This window comes from Panthera onca, chromosome C1, assembly GCF_046562875.1.
Source record: "Panthera onca isolate mPanOnc1 chromosome C1, mPanOnc1 haplotype 2, whole genome shotgun sequence".
NCBI classification, from domain to species: domain Eukaryota; kingdom Metazoa; phylum Chordata; class Mammalia; order Carnivora; family Felidae; genus Panthera; species Panthera onca.
The window spans coordinates 210,298,653-210,317,952 of NC_138346.1; the positions used below are offsets into that span (position 1 = coordinate 210,298,653).

The 19,300-nt window shown below is 59.3% G+C and overlaps 1 protein-coding gene across 1 annotated transcript; it reads right to left on the reverse strand.

The window, feature by feature from the left end:
- Nucleotides 1-1,338: 1,338 nt before the first annotated feature.
- Nucleotides 1,339-17,253, reverse strand: EFHD2 (EF-hand domain family member D2). The gene is made up of 4 exons (XM_060625570.3): nt 16,860-17,253; nt 5,325-5,472; nt 3,960-4,094; nt 1,339-3,058 (listed from the first exon to the last, which is right to left on the reverse strand). Exons 1-4 carry the CDS (start codon nt 17,168-17,170, stop codon nt 2,927-2,929), a joined length of 726 nt encoding a protein of 241 aa, XP_060481553.1. The 5' UTR covers nt 17,171-17,253; the 3' UTR covers nt 1,339-2,926.
- Nucleotides 17,254-19,300: the final 2,047 nt, after the last annotated feature.

The window sequence follows — 19,300 nt, forward strand, 5'->3', positions numbered from 1 at the left end:
TTGGTGATGGAGGCCGAGGGAATGGGGCCTGGGAGGGGATTGAGGAACTATCTCCCTTTCCCACTCTTGGGCCCTGAACCACTCCGGGCCTCTTCGCGCCTCAGCCTGTTCCCTCCGCTGGGGCTGGAGTGGGGTCTTGTGCAGGCCGAGGCTTAGGGACCCCCCTGGCGGAGCCCTGTTGGTGGAGGGTCCCGGTGTGGGACCGTTGGCTTGTGTCCTCCCATTTGGAGGGCTCGAGGCCCACATCCATCACCGGGTCAGCTGGAAGGCGAGGGCTCTAGAGGTTGAGTTTTAGCCCTTCCCTGTCAGGGTCCTCTCTGCCTTTCGTTCTGAGACCCTCTGAGTTAGGACATTAGGGGTTCTGATGTTCATCCCTTGGGAAAGGAGTATCGAGGGGCAACGCTTAACCTAACATGCTGTGTTAATGATGGTGGCATTGTAGGCACTGGGTGGCATTCTCCAGGAAACACACTCCAAGGACGATGTCCTCCCCGTGCAGGGTCTGTGACAGAGCCCTGGCGGGTGGTGGGGGGCGGGGGGGGGGGGGGGGGGGGATCGGAATGGCATCTTGGCTGCTGCAGTACCAGCCATGTCCACCTGGGGGCAGCGATGCCCAGCCTGATCGCACACTCCCACACCCCAAGTCAGGTCGCACCCCCTACCTGGAAACTGCGGGGCTGGGAGGACCCTAGAGACCCTAGGCCACCCTTGCACTGGACAGATGAGGAGACTGACACCCGGTGGGAGCCTGATCTGTCCAAAGCCACACAGGGAGCACCCCAGGTCTTTCCTCCTCGCCTATCACCACAGCCTGTGTGTGTGTGTGTGTGTGTGTGTGTGTGTGTATGTCTTGGGGGTGGGGAGGCTTGAGGTGTCTCTGTGCGGGAGAATCTCGGGGGCCCTCGGGTGCATCCATCTAGGATCCTCAGAGTATTGGTGCCACTCCTGGTGCGTGTCCTCCTCTGAATCCGCCCGGCAGGGTGGCTGGATGCGGCCCCCCCAACTCCCCCAGCCTGTGTGCTTCTGGGAGAGTCTCTGGGAAATAAAACAGCACCCCCCCATGGGCTGGTTGTGAGGATTAAATTAGCAAATATACATACATACATACATACATACATATATATATATGAGCTACGGGGTTTAGAGCAGTCCCTGGTGATAGGGGGTGGGCGTCCCTCAACCTCCATTAGGAAGACTCTCCTCCCTGGTCCCTGATGTGACATGGGGGCCACCTGAGCACGCACCGCCCCAGCACCCAGGTGACTTGGTCCCCTTCCTTCCCTTCCCAGCCCCTCCCCTCTTCCACCAACCAACAAAAACCACACACACGTAAGAATATAGAATTTTATCTTATTTTAGTTAAAAAAAATAATTGTACCACCAAATGAAAAAGTAGCTTTCTTTGGGGGAAGGTGAGAAGGGAGGGGAAAAAAACAAAAGCGAGAAGCCGAAGGAAAAGAACTTTTTATAGTCATCTGTATAAACACATCCGCTAAGGCAAACGCAATTCAGGACCAAGGCTGCCGCACTGGGGTCAGCACCTCCTAATTTCTGCAGATCCTAAGGCCAAAAAAATAAAACCTCTGCAAATCCAACAGTTTTGTGGACTCTTGGGGGGCATTTTACTAAAATAAAGAGTTGTCATGTTTAAAAAGCAGTGACGTTGTCTTGACACACACCGAAAGTTGCATAACCGTGGCCTCGGTGGCCATTCACGTGTTTGGACTGGGTGACGGGCACAGTTTCACGACACGGCAACGGACACACACACTCACACGCACACACGGAAATGAGCACGCCGGGAGCTGCGCAGGACCGGGCTGGTGGCACAGGCTTGGCCGCAGCCCAGCTGGGGATGGGCACAGGGAGGGCCGGGGTCCCCATGCTTCCTCAGGGGGTGGGGGTGACGGGACGGGTCCCATCGCTGGTGACAGGGCGGTGCACATCGCATGGGGAAGGATGGCGTGAAAGGGCCGAGCCAGGCCCCTGCTCCCCGCCGCCTGGTCCGTGCAAACCACTGAAAGCACTTCCCGGACGCCTCCGGGAGCACGGAGCCCGACACTAGTTTCCTTCCCAGTGAAGGGGCCAATCCCTCCTCCTCACCCTGCTCTCCCCAGAGCCCCTGGGCCCCTCGGGCTGTTCCAGGGAGACGAAGGGGTGGCGTTTCTGCCCCCAGAGCCTTCCCTGCCCGCGATCCACGGCGTGGCCGGCAGAGTGTGGGCCCGTGAGGTAGATGGGCACAGCTGCCCCCTCACCCTGCCTGGCGGGGCCCCAGAGGGCCGGGGTCTCCGTGTGAGCACGGGGTGCCAGGGCCTGGGTCCCTTCGCCGAAAGAGAAGCGCCCTCCCCTCTGGCAGAGAGAGGAGGCAGGGGCTGGAGGAACGGCTGTCGGCTGTCGGGGGGGCAGGAAGCCCTCGTTGTCTCTGATCAGCCCCTTGGGTCGTGCTCTGCTCCGGAGCGCCCCCCCCGAGGTGCAGGGCCCCCCGGGGGGCAGTGTGGCCTGGAGGCTAAGGGCAGGAGGCCTCTGGGAAGGGAGGAGGAGAGTGTGTGGAGGGCAGGCACCTGGGGCAGGGGAGACCCTAGGGCCAGGAGCTGGGCTCGGGGCCGCTGCAATGCTGGAGCAGGCAGAGGGACGGCCGGGGGGGGTGCGACAGACGCGCAGGAATCGCCAGGGAGGGCTGGGCCAGGCGAGGAGCCAGCACTGGTGTCGCGGCCTCGGGAACAGCGGGGGCGGGCGGGGGGGGGAGCGGGGGAGGCAGGGCCGCCTTGGACACCCCTCCGCTGGCTCCGTTCACAGACGCTTTAGGTTTTAAGTATGGTCCCTTCGGATGGAGCCGGGATGCAGGCCTGGCCTCCGGTCTGCCCGCCTCTGCGGGCCGGGCCGGGCGCCGGGGGCCGGGGCCGAGCGGTCAGGCCGCAGCCCCTTGCTACTTGAAGGTGGACTGCAGCTCCTTGAAGGCCGCCTTCCGCTGCTTCATCTCCTCCGCCTGCTTCTTCCTTTCCTCCTGCTCTGCCTTGATCTCCTCCTCGAAGCGGCTGGACACGTTGATGGCCTGGACCTACAGCCGAGCGGGGACGAGGTGGGTCAGGCAGGGCGGGAGAGGGATCTGCCCCCAGGTGTCCCGCCGGCCCACGCCCGGCTCACACCGGCTCTGGCCCTGGGCCTCAGTTTCTCCATTCAGAGCCTGCTGCCCGACAACCGGCCTCGTGGATTCACCGAGCGGGGTGGAAGCTCGAATGTACGTTCGGTGGCCACCGCCTAGCGTTAAGTTCCGCAAGGGGGGGCTTTCGATGCTGCTCTTCGGGTTTCCCGTGCCGAGAAGCCCGGATGCACACCTGTTCCCACTGACGATCCCTGAAATGGCCCATCAACCCCAGAAGCACAGAGGGAGGTGGGAGGTGACCTTCAGAAGGAATGTTCTTAGCTAACATGGGAAGAGAGAGAAACTAGGGAAAGCAGGTGCCCGGGGGCGGAGAATCCAGGAGCCCTACTTGTTCTCTCCACCTGAGCATGTGCTGCACGCGGAGCCTGCTGTGCATGGGGACGGCCTCTGGGGCCCACACCCCCTCCAGGCCGGGGGAGGCCCGTGAGCTGGGCCTGCTCTGCTGTCTCCTGGGCCCAGCGTTCAAGGACAGGTCTGCCAGGGGCAGCACAGAGGGGTCCGTGTCCACTCTTCAAGAGTCTACGCCCTTCACCTGCCCGGGGGCCAGGGAGACAGAGGAGAAGCTGGCAGGGACCACAGCCCGGCCGGAAGGGGACAGAGCCAGGAGTGCTGTGGGCCTCGCGCGGTCCAGCCCGGGCGTCAGTGCTCCGCTCCTCAGTGGGGACAGGAAGGACGAGCACTGACCCTCGTGCTAACTCGGGTCCCGTCACACCCCGGCCACCCTTCTCCTCGTGCCAGGGTCGGGGGACCCCCACCCCCTACCCCCCCGAGCCCCACACATCCTCTGGTTCCTCACCTTGGCCTCAAAGAAGCTCTTGGCCCCCTTGACGCCCTCGGTGGAGACATCGATCTCGGAGAGGCGGGCGAGCACGTGCAGCCCGCTGTCCTCCTGTAACTCCCCAGCCGCTGCCTTGCGGAAAATCAGGAGGAACTGCGGAAGGGAAAAGGCACGAGGTGTCAGGGAGGGGCATGGGGCCAGAGGTCTGGGCTCTCCCCCTCCATGCTCTGGGCCCCTCCATCTCTGGGCCTCAGCTTGCCCACCTGTACAATGGGAGGCAAGGTGACACATCTCCCGCTCTCCCAGGATCTGGGGCTACTGCAGGCCTGTTTGCCCATGTTCAGATCCCACGAACAGCCCCAAGCTACCCCGTACCATTGTCTCACTGCTCCTCAAACTAATCTGCTCAGAAGTTCCATTTACTAGGAGCGCCTGGGGGGCTCAGTCAGTTAAGCAGCTGACTCTTCATTTCGGCTCAGGTCATGATCTCAGGACTCATGAGTTCGAGACCCGCGTCGGGCTCTGCAGTGACAGGGCGGAGCCTGCTTGGGATTCTCTCTCTCTCTCCCTCTCTCTCTGCCCCTCCCCTGCGCTCTCTCTCAAAATAAATAAGTAAACTTAAAAAAAAAAACAGCTCCACCCACTGAGTCCTGAAAGTATACGATTGTGACCATTTTACAGAATGAGGCAGACTCAGAGGCCAGGAAAAAACTTGCCCCCAAATCTCAGCGGCAGAAAGTGACAAAAGAAGGTTCTGAACCCGTGTCCTGCCTCCATCCTCTTGCACTGCCTGCACCTTCCTCCCTGGACTCGTCCTCCCACCACCGTTCTCTCGTCCTGCCTCCTCTATGCTTCTTGCCAGTTCTCCGAAGGAGGCCGCCCCTGTCCTTCGGCCTGGGCTGCCTGCGGTCCAGTGCCGCTGTTATCTGGCTGGGAGCCTCCATTGCCTCCTCCAGAGAACAGGCTTGCCCCTGACTCCTGTCCCAGAGTGAGAACCCAGTGAGATCCAGGGTGTGAAGTCACCCAGCGCAGAGCCTGGCCCCTCTCGGACCACAGTCGTGTCACTTCCTCCGTCTGTCCCCCTCTTCTCCTGAGTCACGGCACTCTGCCATTTCACTCCCTGGGAATCTCCCCCTCTGTGCTCCAGGGCCCTGGGAGCACAAGGCCTTTCTCTGGACTTCCAAAGCTGCACCCAGGGTCAGAAGTCACTCCGTAAGTGCTTACTACATGAAGGAATGGATGTCCCTCCTTCTCACTTCAGGCACCTCAGGATCCCCACCGTGGCTGCTCTAGGATCCCCACCGGAGCGTCCCTCAGCCAACTATGAGCCATTCAACGGTCGAGCACAGGCCCCTCAGTCGTCCACATGGGGAGCAGACTTACCTCCCGGAAGCTGAGCTTGCTGTCAAAGTCCTCATCCACTTCCTTGATCATGTTTTTCAGGCCCAGGTGGGTCTGCGGAGCCCCGAGCTTCTCCATCATCAGCTTCAGCTCCATCAGGTCAATGAAGCCGTCCCGGCCGGCGTCGTACCTGTGGGAGGGGCGAGAGAGGCCAGGGACGTCCTGACACCTCAGACTTGACCGGTCAGAGCATCACAGGCTGGGCTGCAAGGAGCCTGTCATCCTATCCATTGCAGCTGGAATGGGCTCCGGATCTGTGGCTTCCGCTTGGTTATCTCTGATGACGAGGGACTCCCTACACGGCCCGCAGCCTCCCTGCACTGAATGTGACGTGAACCAGCAGGGGGAAAGAATTCACGATTCCACGGGGTATGGACTGCGGGGGGGGGGGGGGGGGGCTTTGACATTATCTCCAGGGTCAGCCTAGCACCTCTACCAGCGCTCGAGGGACATCTTGGCCCCGTCTCTCCCCCACTCCTGCCCCAACTCAGGAGAGGCAGAAGGTACCACATGTCACAGGGCAGGGCCGGAGGTCACAGGAGGGAGGTCCACTTCTAGTTTTCTGGGAGGTGGCCTGGGGCGAGCTCAGGGAACAGTCTGTGCAGCGAGTGGTGGGGACATGGCTGGGTGGCTGGAAAGGGCTGGAACACTGATAAGGTGATAAAAGCGTGCCTGCACATTTCAGGTCTGTTTTCTTCCACCAAAGGTCCAGGAGACGCAGGGACACTGTGTGTGTGTGTGTGTGTGTGTGTGTGTGTTGTCTAAACACCTCTCTTGACTGGCCTCCCTGTGGCAAGCGCCTGGGTCAGAGATGGCCTCCAGGCCCGGTCCCCTGGCCGGGGAGGTGCCTTGAGTGCAGAGTATATCACAGCATGACGGATGTGGGCACTGTTTGCACAGCCTAGCCATGCCCTCTTATCAGGCTAACCAAACACTTGCCCGGACCGCCCCCTGGCGGGGGCTGGGAAGAGAGTAGTCTCAGGGCTAAAATGGGCCTTCTGAGCCTAGAGAAACCTTGTGTAGTCCCCAGGCCTCAAGCTGGCTGGGTGAGTGTTGGTGACGGTAGAGTGACATTGAGGGGCTGAGCTGCAGAAACCCGTGTCCTGGTCTGAGAGTTCCTACGTCCACACTTCATTTCAGTGCCTTCTTCAGGGCTCCCCAGTCCCCGTCCCCCAACTCTAGTTATATATAAGCTTCGCATGACCTTGAACAACTAGTAGAAACCACTTTTTGACGTCGGTCTTTGGGCCGGGAACTTTACTGTACTTAAGCCCGGTGAGAACCGTATTATATAAATGGAGGCTCAGAGAGGTTAAGTGACCTGCCCAAGGTCCCAGAGCAGTAAAGGAAAGGAGTGGAAGCCCAGCTCATAAACAGGCTCATAAAGCTGCACATTCGCTCCGTGCCCGGCCCGCTTCCGTGTGCCCTGGGGCTACGCAGCAGGGTGTATGTGCAGGGGGTATAAATAGTTCACACACGAGTCAGTGGCTGGGAGTGACGCAGCACAGGGGAGGCTCTGGGAACCCTGCAGGGAACGCAGGTCCTGAGGCCTCTGTCCCCCGCCCTGCAGGGGTGGGAGGGGGGGGCTGGAGCTGGGGGCAGATGGGCCAGAGGTCCCTGCGGGCGAGGCTGACGCGAGAGGATGTGGTAGAGGGCTGTGGGCCTCAGGAGGGTCAGGGAGGCCTACAGTCCCAGGCTCCAGTTCAAGCTGGAGGGGCCCTGTGGGGGTCGTGGCAGAGGCCCCTCTTCCCATCTTTGGAGTCGGGTGAGGGGCCGCTGCCTGAAACCCCGTGACGTGCTGTGACTATACTGGGATCCAGTTGCCTTTATTAAGCTCCTACTATGTGCGAGGCATTTCTTTACAGCTTCTGTGCTCAGCAGTCCTGGAGGGTCGGGATTACTTCCCCATGTGACTGACCAGGGAATGAGGATTGTAGGGGTGAGGGCACCGGCTCGGAAACCAGCTGGCCAGGGACTCACACCCCATCCCTGTGGTTCCCACACTCTTCCCCGCCGGCCCCCCTGCACCCCCTGAGCGCTGCCTTTAGTCACCGCTCACGTGTACGGATCTCTCCTGCAGCAGGGGGGTGGCTCAGTGTCAGAGGAAGTGCAGAGAACGTGTCCGAACTTGGACAGAGACTTGGACTCTGTATTTCTTGGTTTCTGGCAGCTCCCAGGCCTGGCTGGGCTGCGGCTTGAACCACTGCCTGCATCAATCAAAGGTCAATCAATGACTGGGTCTGGGCTCTATCCCGGGCAGGCTCTGAGCCCCAAGGGGACAATGCAGGGGCTGGCCATATGCCAGCGGATCAATCACCAAGAGGAGGTGATAGAGGTCAGGTGCTAGGTGGGAGTTGCGTCCCCCCCCCAAGGAGGAGACACTGGGGGGAGGCTGTTACCATGAGGCTTGGAGGGAGCAGGCAGAGATCATGTGCCCTGGGCTCTGAGGTGGGTGGGCTTTGGGTCACTGGATCAAGCAGGTGCCAGGGTGAATGTGACTGAAGATGGCCTTGGAGGTTCTGTGTCCACATCAACTCTGCTGAGACTGACTGGGGTCCAAACCCCAGATCTGCCGCTTGGCTGGCTGGCTGACCCTGGTTAAATCACCTGACCCTGCCTCCCCCCCCCCCCCCCCAATTTTCCCATTTATATCATGGAACTCAAAGGACCCAACTCAGGACAAAGGCACAGATTAAAAGAGACAATCCAAGTAGATTCCTAGCACAGAGCCTGGCCCACGGTAAGCACTTAATTAGCACAGACAGTCAATAATGACGGTAATAATAATGGAAACGTTGTTATTACTACCCACTTTTAGGATTAGAGATTAAATGAGATGACGAACATAAAATGCCTAGTACATAACAGGTGCTTAGAGCCTGCTAATTTTGTTGGAACAGTGGCCACTGAGAACTTTTTGTGTGCCAGATACTACATTAAGTGATTTGCACACACAACATAAAAACGGTGCTGATAACAATGAAAACGGCAAAGAAATACGAGGGCTTCTCCCTTGGGCGCCCGTCCTGATGGCGCATGGCTGTGACGAAATGCTTGCTGCAGACTGTTCTGGAGGCAGGGGGTGGGCAAGTTGGTCCGGGGCCGCCCCCAGCATCTCCCCCTCCTCTGAGGCTCCCACGACTCCCCCCACGAGGCCCGATTCCCAGACCCCACCACTTGGGGAGGTGGACAGACAGCAGGACAGCCGTTTGCTCCCTCGCCGGCTAGAGAGAGGTGGGGGGAGCCCCAGCCCTGGGTTACTCTGTCCTTCCTCTCACAGGAAGGAAGGGACAAGGGGAGGGGGCTGTCACTGTGCCACCAGCAGGTGGATGACTGGCAACACAGGAGACACCCCCTGGCTGGGGAGACCCTCTCATCCATCACTCTCTCCCTGAGCTGGAACTGAGGGTGCAGGTGGCTCAGAGGGATCAGGGCAAGAGAGGCAGCACAGCCTGGTCTATCTGCTTCATGATATGTGGGGGAAATTGGGGCCCAGAGTAGGCAGCAACCAGCCCAGGGTCCCACAGCGGGTGGACTGCAGGGTCCCCAAAGCCAAAGGCTTTCCTTCTTCCCGCCTGTCTGCGTCCTTCTCCTCCCTGGTCCCAGAGAGGGTCCCGAATTCTCAAGCTTGCAGGGCTGGGGGACGCGGGGTTGAGAGCCCGGCCTGGGGCCTGCCTGGGAGGGCCAATTCTATCGGGCAGGACTGGCAACAAAGCTCGCGGGCTGGGAGCTCAGCACTTTTCTGCAGCACCGGAGGGAGGCTGCGGGCCCTGGCACCGTGCCCACATTCCTACCCGCCTCCCCCTGAATAGTTCTCGGCGGGCAGGGCTCGGCAGCTGCCGCCCCGGATGCTGGTGACAAAATCCCTCCCATCTACCCTCGAGAGCGAGAGCGGAGTAGACGGCCACCGCCCAGACAGACTTTGCCTCGTTGCACCCTTGCACGGAGCAGGTCCCGCCCGGCCGGCTGCTCCTCCGGCCTTGGCTCTGACATCCAGGAGTTACGGCAGCGGGCAGCGGCTGGCTCTTACAGTGTGCGTCCCTGCTTCCTAACAATATTATCCTTAGTGGCTACTCTTTGCTGAGCACTTACTGAGCGCCAGGCACAACGCCAAGTGTTCCGTATCAGACGCTCACAAGAACCCTGCGAAGCTGGCACGACTATCCCTCCATTACAGACGAGGAGACAGAGGCTCAGGGAGGAAGCCACTTGGCCAAAGCCCTGGTTGACAAGGACACAGCTGGGATCCGAACCCCGATCTGACGAAACACACATGCTTTTAGCTGCCATGTTATGTCCCGATGCTCACACACCCTGTACGAGAGAATCTCGGGCTGGGAGGGATACTGGAGGTGACTCATTCAGCCGTTCGTGAAGGTCAGATTCCTAACGCGGTTTTCCTGCTCGGGTCTTGGAATATCTCTGGGCACAGGGAGCTCCCTACTTCACTCATGGTAGCCCGTATTGGCTCTGGAACGGTCTATCGGAAGGTGGTTCCTCCCGCACGAGCCTCCCCATCCACCAGCTGTGCTGCGCGGTCTGATGGCAGAATGAGGGGGAAGGTGGGAGCACAGGAGACCCCAATTTTGTCCCTTTGCTTCCTATCCCAGGCCTTTGTGGGTGGCTCCTCGGCCCACGGGGGTCCCCAGGAGGACAATCAGCTGGGGAGGGTGGTGTCTGTGGGCCAACGACCCCCCAGGCCCACCTGGCTTTGGTCTCGGCATTCACAGGCCTGGTCCACCCCCAGTGGCTCCTAGGCCTCTACACACTTTGCCCTATGAAGTGGGAAGACAGGTCCCTTGGGGCAGGAAAGTCCTGGACAACAGAAAAACTCTGGCTTTGCTCGCTGTCACAGCCAGCGGGCCCTGCCCACCTCCCTCTGCAGGTGGCCACCCACATGCTCGATGATCGCTGCTCGGCCCTGCCCGTGGGGTCCTGCGTGCCCCCGCCCCCAGACTGCCTGACTCATGAGGGGAAAGCCCAGCCACTCACCACTTCCTCCAGCCCTATCTACAGAATTGGACACTCGATCTGTTGCCATGTCGGCCAAGGAGAGGGTGTGAGGGTGTGTACGTGCGTGTGGACGAGTGCACGAATGCTGCTCATGGCTCTCCCGTAGCTTTTTAGTGGACCAGGCAGGGGCCCCCCAGGCTGATGGCCATCTGCTGGGGGCTCTCGGGGCTTGGGACCTGCTAACCTTGGGTTCAACCACAGCACGCTGAGCCCCATCTCCCCGGGCTTGTAACGTCAGCGGTGGGTGTCCTGCCAATAATTCCTGCACTGCCTCCTTCCTGCCGGCTCTTAATGCTTATTGTTACATCGGTGATTGCACCGAACATTCACTGAGCGTCTAACACAGGCTCGTGTTTATTATTTAACTTCCTCCTTCCCTTAACTGCTCAGACTTGCCTTCCCTGTAGGAAAATCTTAGGCCAGTGGCAGAAGTCACCTGTGGGCGGCCTGGCGCTTCTTACACTCGAGCGTTAGGACGCAGATTCTGATCGGGTAGACCCGGGGCGGAACCTGGGCAACCACACTTCTAACGGGCCGCCCTTTCCGGGTCCCATGGGAGCGAGGGACTTGGAGTCGGACAGACCCGAGTTCACACGCTGTCCCCACTCCTTACTAGCTGTGTGACTCTGGACGGGCCACGCACGGAACCTCTGTGGGACCCAGGCTTCTCGTTTGTGACAATAGTAGGTAGTTTGTGAAAACAGTAGGTAGGATCTCACCGGCTGTCATAAAAGGACTAAACAAGAGGCAAAATGCCCAGGAGGGAGGGGGCCGACAGTGGCCACGGTCTTAGTCACATGAGGGTCTCCACACGGCTCTAGCTGCCCCATTCTGGCATGGGACTCTGGCTTCTCTGCAGTCCTTGAAAAGCAGAAGTCAGCCAAGGAGAGGGCTGCTCGGCAGTCAGAGGGAACTCGGCTGCCAGGAGGGAGTGGGGACTGTCCCTGCTGAGGTCTCAGAGCGACGTGGCCTTGTCTCCTCCCTCCGGCTGGCCTGGCTTTGGTAAAGGGCCTCCCCTGAGGCAGCGGGGCCTGCTGAAGCCAGGCCTTGGACCCAGAGGGTACAGACGGACGGACAGACAAGAGAAGGCAGTCAGGAAGGTGCAAACCAAAGGGGAACCAAAAGTCCCCAGGCGGGGGAGGGGAGCAGTGACTCAGAAGCGGAAGGGAAGTAGGAACGGCACAGGGTGAGCACCAAGTTCAAGAAATCCTCCCTCCCCAGGGGTGGGGCATCTTCCCAGAAAGCCGGGCTCCTGGCTGCTACAGGTGGAAGGACCTAACCTCTGTACCCACCCTCCCCCCGCAGAGGCCCTGAGAGCCCCCTCCGGCTCCCATCCATACACACAGCCCTCCTTTGGTCTCTGGGGCTCCCCGCAGGCAGACCTGCTTCCAATCCTGCCCCTGCCACTGATTATTACCTTGGATAAGTGACTCAACCTTCTTGAGCCTCAGTTTCCTCACCTGGCAAATGGGGATAACGATACTACCCACCTCACTGTGCTGTCGTTCAGATTCAATTCAATCCCTGAAATATACACACAGGCTCCTCTGGGAACAACTGGACCCGGTGTCTCCACTTAATGAGGAGAGGGCGTGGAGGCAGGGGGCTGGCTGCGGAGAGGGCATCACCATGGCATCTCTCATGAGAGCGTTTGGTCCTCATGGTAGGAATAAATGGAAACTTCAATTTCTAGCCCCCGGGGCCCATCCTCTCCACCACCGTTGTTCATGAGACTAAGCTTCCTGACGGCAGGAACTTTATTCTTCCCTGGATTGTCTAGAACTTAATACAAGCAGAAACTTCATACAAGACGTGTTGAATGCTCAAACGAAGGGCTTTTATGTTTTTCCACAGCATCTATGTTTTTAACAGCCCACAGGCGGGACAGGATGGTGGACTCTTTACAAAGCGTCAGGACTTTTTAAGCTGCATCCTTGAACTTTACCAGGTAGGGTCCCTAGCCCAGGGGGAAACTGAGGCTGAGAAGCTGAGCACCCTTTGCCCCGAGCCACGCAGCTGCACGGATGGGGGCTGGAGTCCCAGTTCTGAATCCCTCCAGAGTGTCGTTTGCTCTCTCCTTTTTCTCTGCCACCTGCCTTCCACGTAATTAAGCGATAATGAATTCATTTCCCTACTTTTTGTTATTTATGAAAGCTGCACGTAGCTGTCGATCAGAGCGTCTGTTCAGCAAGAGAAAAGGCAGGGGGTCTCATGCCGGGTCCCCATCACTCCGGCCCACAGCGTGAGGTTGTCGGTGGCCCGGGAGCTCTACGTGGGGTAAGTGGAGGCAGCCGACAGCTTTTGTGCAGCGACTTCCACACCTGCACAGACAACCACCGCCAGCGCTGGGGGTGCGGGTGACAGGAACAGTACTTACTTTGTGCCAAGCACCGGGTGAAGGACTTCACAACTGCCCTGCGAGGTGGGTGCCAGTACTCTCCCTGTTTTTAGGGTGACGGACGGAGGCCCGGAAGGTTTAGGTGCCTTGTCCCAGGCCCACAGCTGGGATTCAAACCCAGGACCACAGACCCCGAAGGCCCTGCTCTGAACGACTGTGCCTCATACTATCTTTCAGGAAGGACACCGGGGGACGTGCTGTGAGGCACAGGGTCTGAGGGGACATGTGGAGGAGGAGCAAATGGAGAAGAGGGGAGGCAGAGGCGTCCAGAAGGAGAGGGAAGCCTGCCTCTCTGACGCAAGGAGGGGTCATGAGACACAGCGTCTGGGGACGAGGCTGGCCAAGCAGGGAACTAGGGCATCTTCCTCAGATTCCACAGCAGGTTCAGAATTACATGGCTGCCTCCCTCTTGGGCAGGTCTCGACTCACGAAACCCCACAGAGCCTCGTGCAGGCTGCTGCTGGCCCAGAGGTGGGCCCCCTTGAGGCTCTGTGGGGTCATACCATTCCCTCTTTGGCTGGAAGGTTCCAGAAACAGCCCTGGATGGATGGGCAGAGACAGAGGTGGGGAGAGGGGTTAGAGGTGCTGAGGCAGCCTGAGGCCGCCTGGGGAGGGAGGACTGAACATCCAGGCTCCACGGACGCGGGGACCTCCACGAGCTGGGCACCAGGCCAGCCCTCTACAGGCATCACCTCCTCGCAGCCCCGACCGAGAGGCAGGGACCATCATCCTTAGTGTATAGACCAGGGTGCTCTGGTTCAGCCACTGAAAACTTCCCTGTGATCCCAAGCGAACCACCACCTTTCTGGGTCTCAGTTTCCTTTTCTGTAAAGTGGGGGGAAAGGCTTGAGTCCACCCTCGAGGTGTCTCTCCCAGCCGGCACCTGCACAGCTGGGTCGTGAGGTCAGAGGCGGACTGCCTCCCTCAATCTCCTTGACTCTCCTGTCTCCCTCCTCAGGAAGTATCCAGCTAATAAGTGGATGAACCGGAAGGCCCTGGGAGGCAGTCTGTCATCCAGAAGGGTTCAGGACCTCTCAGAAAGAAGGAGGTCATTGCTGAGTACAGCCTGCTCCTTTTACAGATGGGAAGACTCGCGCCCAGCGAGGGCAGAGCCAGGAGGACTCAAGACCAGGCTTTCTAGCTCCTGCCTCCCCAGGAAGGCCAGCCCCCGGTTCCTTATGACCTATCTCTTGCCCTCAGCTCTGGTGAATAGCTTCCAGGAGGGCGGGGCAACCCTCCTCCCTGCCAGGGAGCTAGAGACCAGGGTGGAAGTCTCTCAGCAGGGTCCTGTTGGACCCAGGAGGCTGCAGCCCCACCAGGACAGCAGAAGCAGAACAGGGGTTTTGTCCTTCCCGACAGCCTGTGTGTCGGCTGTTCCCGGCCGGGACTCAGCTGGGCTCAGCTGGGCTCGGCTGGCTGGCACAGAGAAGCCTTGTTTCCTTGAATACAAAACCGGCAGCTTTCTCTCTCCCCGCCAGGGCCCCCCCACCACTGCGGGCGGCACTTCCTTCCCTAGAAGGGCAGCTCCCTGGCCCCTTCCTGCCCCCTACACCGGCGGTCAGTCGTGCCAAGAGCTGGTTTGCAGGGGTGTTGGGAGGGCTTAAGTTCCCCCCTAACTTCATCAACATCAACCTTGTCAAACTAACACCCAAAAGCAGCCTCTCTAGCAAGTGAGTTTGCCTGCAAATGCAGCTTCAAGGCCATTGCTCTGGTCACGCGCCCTTCTGATCAAGCCGCAGCCTCCCAAGTCCCAGATCATTTTGGGGGTGCATGGGTTCTCCCAAACAGCTCCGTCCTTTTTTTTTTTTTTTTTTTTTTTTCTGGCGGGGTGTAGGAATGCTGTGGAAGCCCAAGAGGAGGAGGATTCTGGGAGAGAGAGAGAGACACGGGACGGTGGTGGGTCCACAAGGTGGAAAATCAGCCACGCACATGGAAGGGGGTGTTGGCGAAGTGCATTTTCCCACACGGAAGCAGATGTTTGTGATGGAAAACCCAGAAGGAGGAACGTGGTTTTTAGAGTCATAGACCTGAGTTCAGATCCTGGCTCCGTCATTTTCTAGCTGTGTGGTCTCGGCAAGTTATTTAACTCTTCCGTGCCCAGACTGCTCAGCTGTGCCACGGTGGTGATAGTTCTAGTCGTGGGGATGCTGGGTGGAATCGAGGAGTTAGTACCTAGCCACTATTGACGCAGGGATCATGGCTGCATTTAAACGATCCCCCCCCCCCCAACTCCCTGCCCCCAAGGCAGGGGGCAGGCTCAACAGGGAAATTCCAGACAGTGAAGCTATCTATACCTAGCCCTGGGCTCAAGGAGCTTTCTATCAGTTTGGGTTGGAATCCTGGAAATCCTGCTCTCCAGATGGTGCCAGTCTTTGGCGGGGAAGAAACTTTAGAAGAACTCCCGACAAAGACCCTGGAGTCAAAGAAGCAGGCTCCTCAGGGCCCGGAGGAGGGTTAAGGACTCAGTCCCCCGCCCCAGGCTGACCCTTGGAGAAGTATGGGGCTCCCAGCCATCCAGGTCTGGGAAACAAAGCCCTCTTCCCCTGTGTTGGGGCCAAAGGCAGAAGCAGCAGCATCGAGAAGTGGGAAAGAGCCTTTCTCAAGCTGTAGGGGTTGCAAAACACCCTGTTCCTGGGCTTCCTGCTTGGGCGCACAGCCCCATCCTGCCCTGCCAAGGTGTGCCAGCACCTCTCCACTCCAGACCATACCCTGGGCTGTTCCCCCACCAGAAAAGGGGCTGGGCAACAACAGGTGGGGAAGGGTACCAAAGGGAAGGGGGCTGAGCGCTTTCACAACACTCTACCACTAGCGCCCCCCCTGCCCCCTCCCCCCCCCCCCCCACTGTGGTTGTGAAGAGGTTGACTGTCCGTCTCAGTCCCAACTGGATGTTCTCAAGGATGGACCAGAAGGGGACCATTTAGTCCCTTCAGAGAGGTTTTAAGTGTTTTTTTGGGGGGTGGGGTGGAGAGGGCTGAGCCGCAGGCCTGGGGGTGCCTGTCCAATCTGCTAAGGGCACAATGTGTGGAATTAGAGGAAAAGGGAGGGGTGAGAACAACCAGGCAAATTAGATACGGAGGTATGGGGTGTCGGAACCCCACGAAGGACGGAAGAGGGAACATAGTGGGGGAAGAGGGGAGAGACGGGGGCTTCTGACAGATTGGGGGGGCAGTGACTGCAAAGCTGCTGGGGAGGGCTTAGGGCAAGAGGAGGGAGGGACAGTGTGTGGAGGAAGGAGGGGACCCAGCCCTGAAGGGAGGATGGGAAGGGGTGGTGCATACCTGCAGAGTGGGGGGCAGGGATGAAGGGGTCTCTCCCTGGGGAGACCACCCGGGGGTCAAGGACAGGGGTCCTGGATAGCAGGGTGGATGGGGTTGGGGTGAGAAGGTCTGAAGGGTCTTTGATGACAGTTTGCTAGCAGATGCTGAATAATTGGAGGGGAAGGGGGGGGGGGGGGAATCCCTGCCCAGAACCTATGTTGAGGGGCATCTGAGATAAGCAGAGGAAATGAAAGGACCCCGATGAAAACAATGTGTATGGCAAGGGGTGAAGGGACCGGTAACGTTTGTTGGGGCGCTGGAGGGTGTGTAGAGGGGGGTGTTTTTGACCAGGGGCTGGGGGTGGGGAATTCGAGTCGCTAGGGAGAGGGCAAGGGGAGCCACGGGGTCTTCAAATCGCAGTGTGCAGCGGGTATCTGGAGAGAAGCTTCACTAACTGGGCAGGGGTCCCAGGCCAGAGACCCAGAGTCTTCGGACTCATGTGTACGGTGGTAGTGGGGGGCTCGAGGGGACTCGGGATTACCCAGAAGAGCCGCACGGTCCCCACACCGAGTGCGCGCGTCAGGTGTACTGGGGACCGCGTCACCATGAGGAGAGGGTCGCGTGCCAGGGCCTGGGGGTCGCCAGACTCACACGCGCGGTGGGGAGGAGGTCCTGAAGCCTCGCGATTAAATGAAAGGGGCCGCGGGGTCGCCACCCCTGCTGTGTCGGGGTTCGGGGGGCGCAGAGCTGGCGGCAGGGGGTCCCGCGCGGCGCGGGGTTCGGGGGTCTGGGGCCCAAGGCCGGCGCGCGGGGTGGGTGGGTAGGGGGCCGGGTCTGGCGGGCACTCACTGCTTGAACATCTTCTCCATGTCCTTGATCTGCTTCCTGGAGAACTCCTTGAACTCGGTGTAGGGGTTGAAGACGCGGCGGCTGGGCGACTGGGGCTCGCCGATGCCCTGGTTGAGGTCGGCGCGCCGCAGTAGCTTGGCGCTCAGCTCGCCGTCCGCGCTGCCCAGCGCCTCGGCCGCCTCGTCGGGCGCCCCGGCCGCCGCCGCCGCCGCCGCCCCGTTCAGCCCGGGCTGCTCCGGGGCCTCGGCGCCGCCCTCGCCCTCCATCTGCAGCCGCCGGCTCAGCTTGCTGGCCAGCTCGTCCGTGGCCATGGTGGCCCGCTCGGCGTCCGCCTGGGCCCGGCCCCTGCTCGCCGCGCGCCCGCACCGCCTCTGGCCGCGCTCTTCCTCTTCCTGACACTCCCCGGCGCCAGGCGCCGCCCCCGGGGGTGGGACTTAGGCCCCGCGCGGGGCCCGCCCGCTCCCCGCCCCCGCGCCCGCGCCCGGCCCTGCGCCGCCCGCGTGCGCCGGGGCTCCGCCGCCTGGGCTCGAGGGCGCGGGGCGGGGCGGGGTGCCGTGCCCCGCGCCCCCGCTGCCCCACCGTCGGGGTTGGGGCCCCCGTAAAACTCCACGCCCCCCCCCCCCCCCTTCCCCACCTCGCTGTGGCCGCTGAGCAGCGGAGGTCGTGCTGGGGGCCGGGGACCGAGGCGGGAAGGACGGGGATCCATCCCCTCAATCTGGGTATGGGTCAGGGCCTCGGAGGGACGCCGCCCCCAACCCCTTCTCCGGAATCCCCACGCCGTGAAGTCGTAGTCCCGAGTCTCTGACACCCCGTCGGTCGCCATGGAGACGACTCGCTGTTGAACACCGGCGTTCTCAGTGAGGGTTGCAGGGGTATGAAGGTGGATCCGGTGAGCGGGAACCCCCGTTTAGATCTAACTGCGGCTAGAGCTGCAGGAGCTTCTGGAAAGGGCTGGACCAGCAGTTTCGAGGGAGACTGGGGCCGGGCCTCAGCCCCGAACGGTTCTCCGAGACAGAGGGAGAGCTAAAGCGGGGAAGGGGCTGGTCCTCACGCCTGGGCCGGCACATCCCATGGATGACTTGGCAGAATAGAGCTGCTGAGCCCCGGTCGTCCCCTGGGACTCTGCTTTAGGGGAACTGGCAGGGACTCTGGATCCTGCCAGTTCGGTGAGGGCCCCAGAGGAGAGATACCCTCTCCAAGGCTCCATGGGATACGCCTTCGGGAAGAAGCCTGAGAGGATCTCTCTCTGTGGCCTCGTGTGTCACCTTAAAACTGCGAAGCTGTGGGGGAAGGGGGCGGGGGAGGGCTGGTTAATACTGCAGATTCCCAGGCCCCAGTCCAGACAGATCTCTGCATGGGGCTCAGAAACCTGCATTTTAACAAGCACCCAGGGGAGTTCTGCCCACTGAAGTTTGAGAATCTCTAATGGAGAAGGAGGACTGTGTTTGGGGCTTATTCTCTAAAACACTGGGACAATGCCGAGGATCCCTATGCAGAAACTGCTCCCACCAGTTCGTGCAGAGAAAAGATGGATGCAGGGCTTAAAAACCCATGCTCTGGAGGCAGAGAGCACTTGAGAATGTAAAGCCAGCAAGCTGTTCCAGACTGATTTGCATAGAACAGACCCTCATTGGTATTTGTGGGTTTGCCATAGTTCAAGAATATTGCTGAATTAATTTAAAAAGCATTTAAAGAGAACAAAGTTGAGAAAAACACTTTAGGGTTCAGAAAATATGTTTTCATTCACTTATTTTTGAGGTGTGTTTGAGTCTCATGAAGATGCTCAGCTTAAATGGCATTTTTATTGTTTTGAGCTCAGAATCAAGTTTCTGTTGGAGTTGGGCAGTTTACTTCAGCTACTTGGAAAAGGCAGGTTTCTATATCACCAGTATGGGGCCTTGAAGGACCCAAAAGAAGTAAAATAGTTAAAAAAATTTTTTTTTTTTAATGTTTATTTATTCGTGGGGGTGGGGCGGGCAGAGAGAGAGAATCTCAAGCAGGCTCTGTGCTGTCAGTGCAGAGCCTGATACTGGGCTCAAACCCACGAACCACAAGATCATGACCTGAGTCGAAGTTAAGAGTTGGACGCTTAACCAACTGAGTTGGTTCGTGGGCGCACCCAGGCGCCCCTAAAATAGTGTGTTACTTATCGAATGCAAAAGACTAAGGGATGGGATGTGGATCGAAACTCTAAAAATTCTGTCTTCCGATGCTCTGGTTTGCCAGATTCTTAGTCTTTCTCACCAAGCAGCTGATGACTTTTAAAGATCTGGTGAACCTCATCTTGCCCCGATCTATGATTTATAATGTGTCTGCATGAAATAGGGCTGCCTTCATTATGCTATGTTTTGCATGTACTTGATGTGGGAGCCAACTTTTATTTTTTTTATTTAAAAAAAAATTTTTTTTTTTTAACGTTTTATTTATTTTTGAGACAGGGA

Bases quoted from the DNA above. Each gene is read 5' to 3' on its own strand.
- EFHD2 (XM_060625570.3), bottom strand. From the start codon at position 17,170: ATGGCCACGGACGAGCTGGCCAGCAAGCTGAGCCGGCGGCTGCAGATG. The intron at 5,473-16,859 runs GTGAGTGCCCGC...CCCCTCCCACAG, and splicing joins ATGGAGAAGATGTTCAAGCA to GTACGACGCCGGCCGGGACG. The intron at 3,059-3,959 runs GTGAGGAACCAG...GCTCGGCTGTAG, and splicing joins AGAGCTTCTTTGAGGCCAAG to GTCCAGGCCATCAACGTGTC.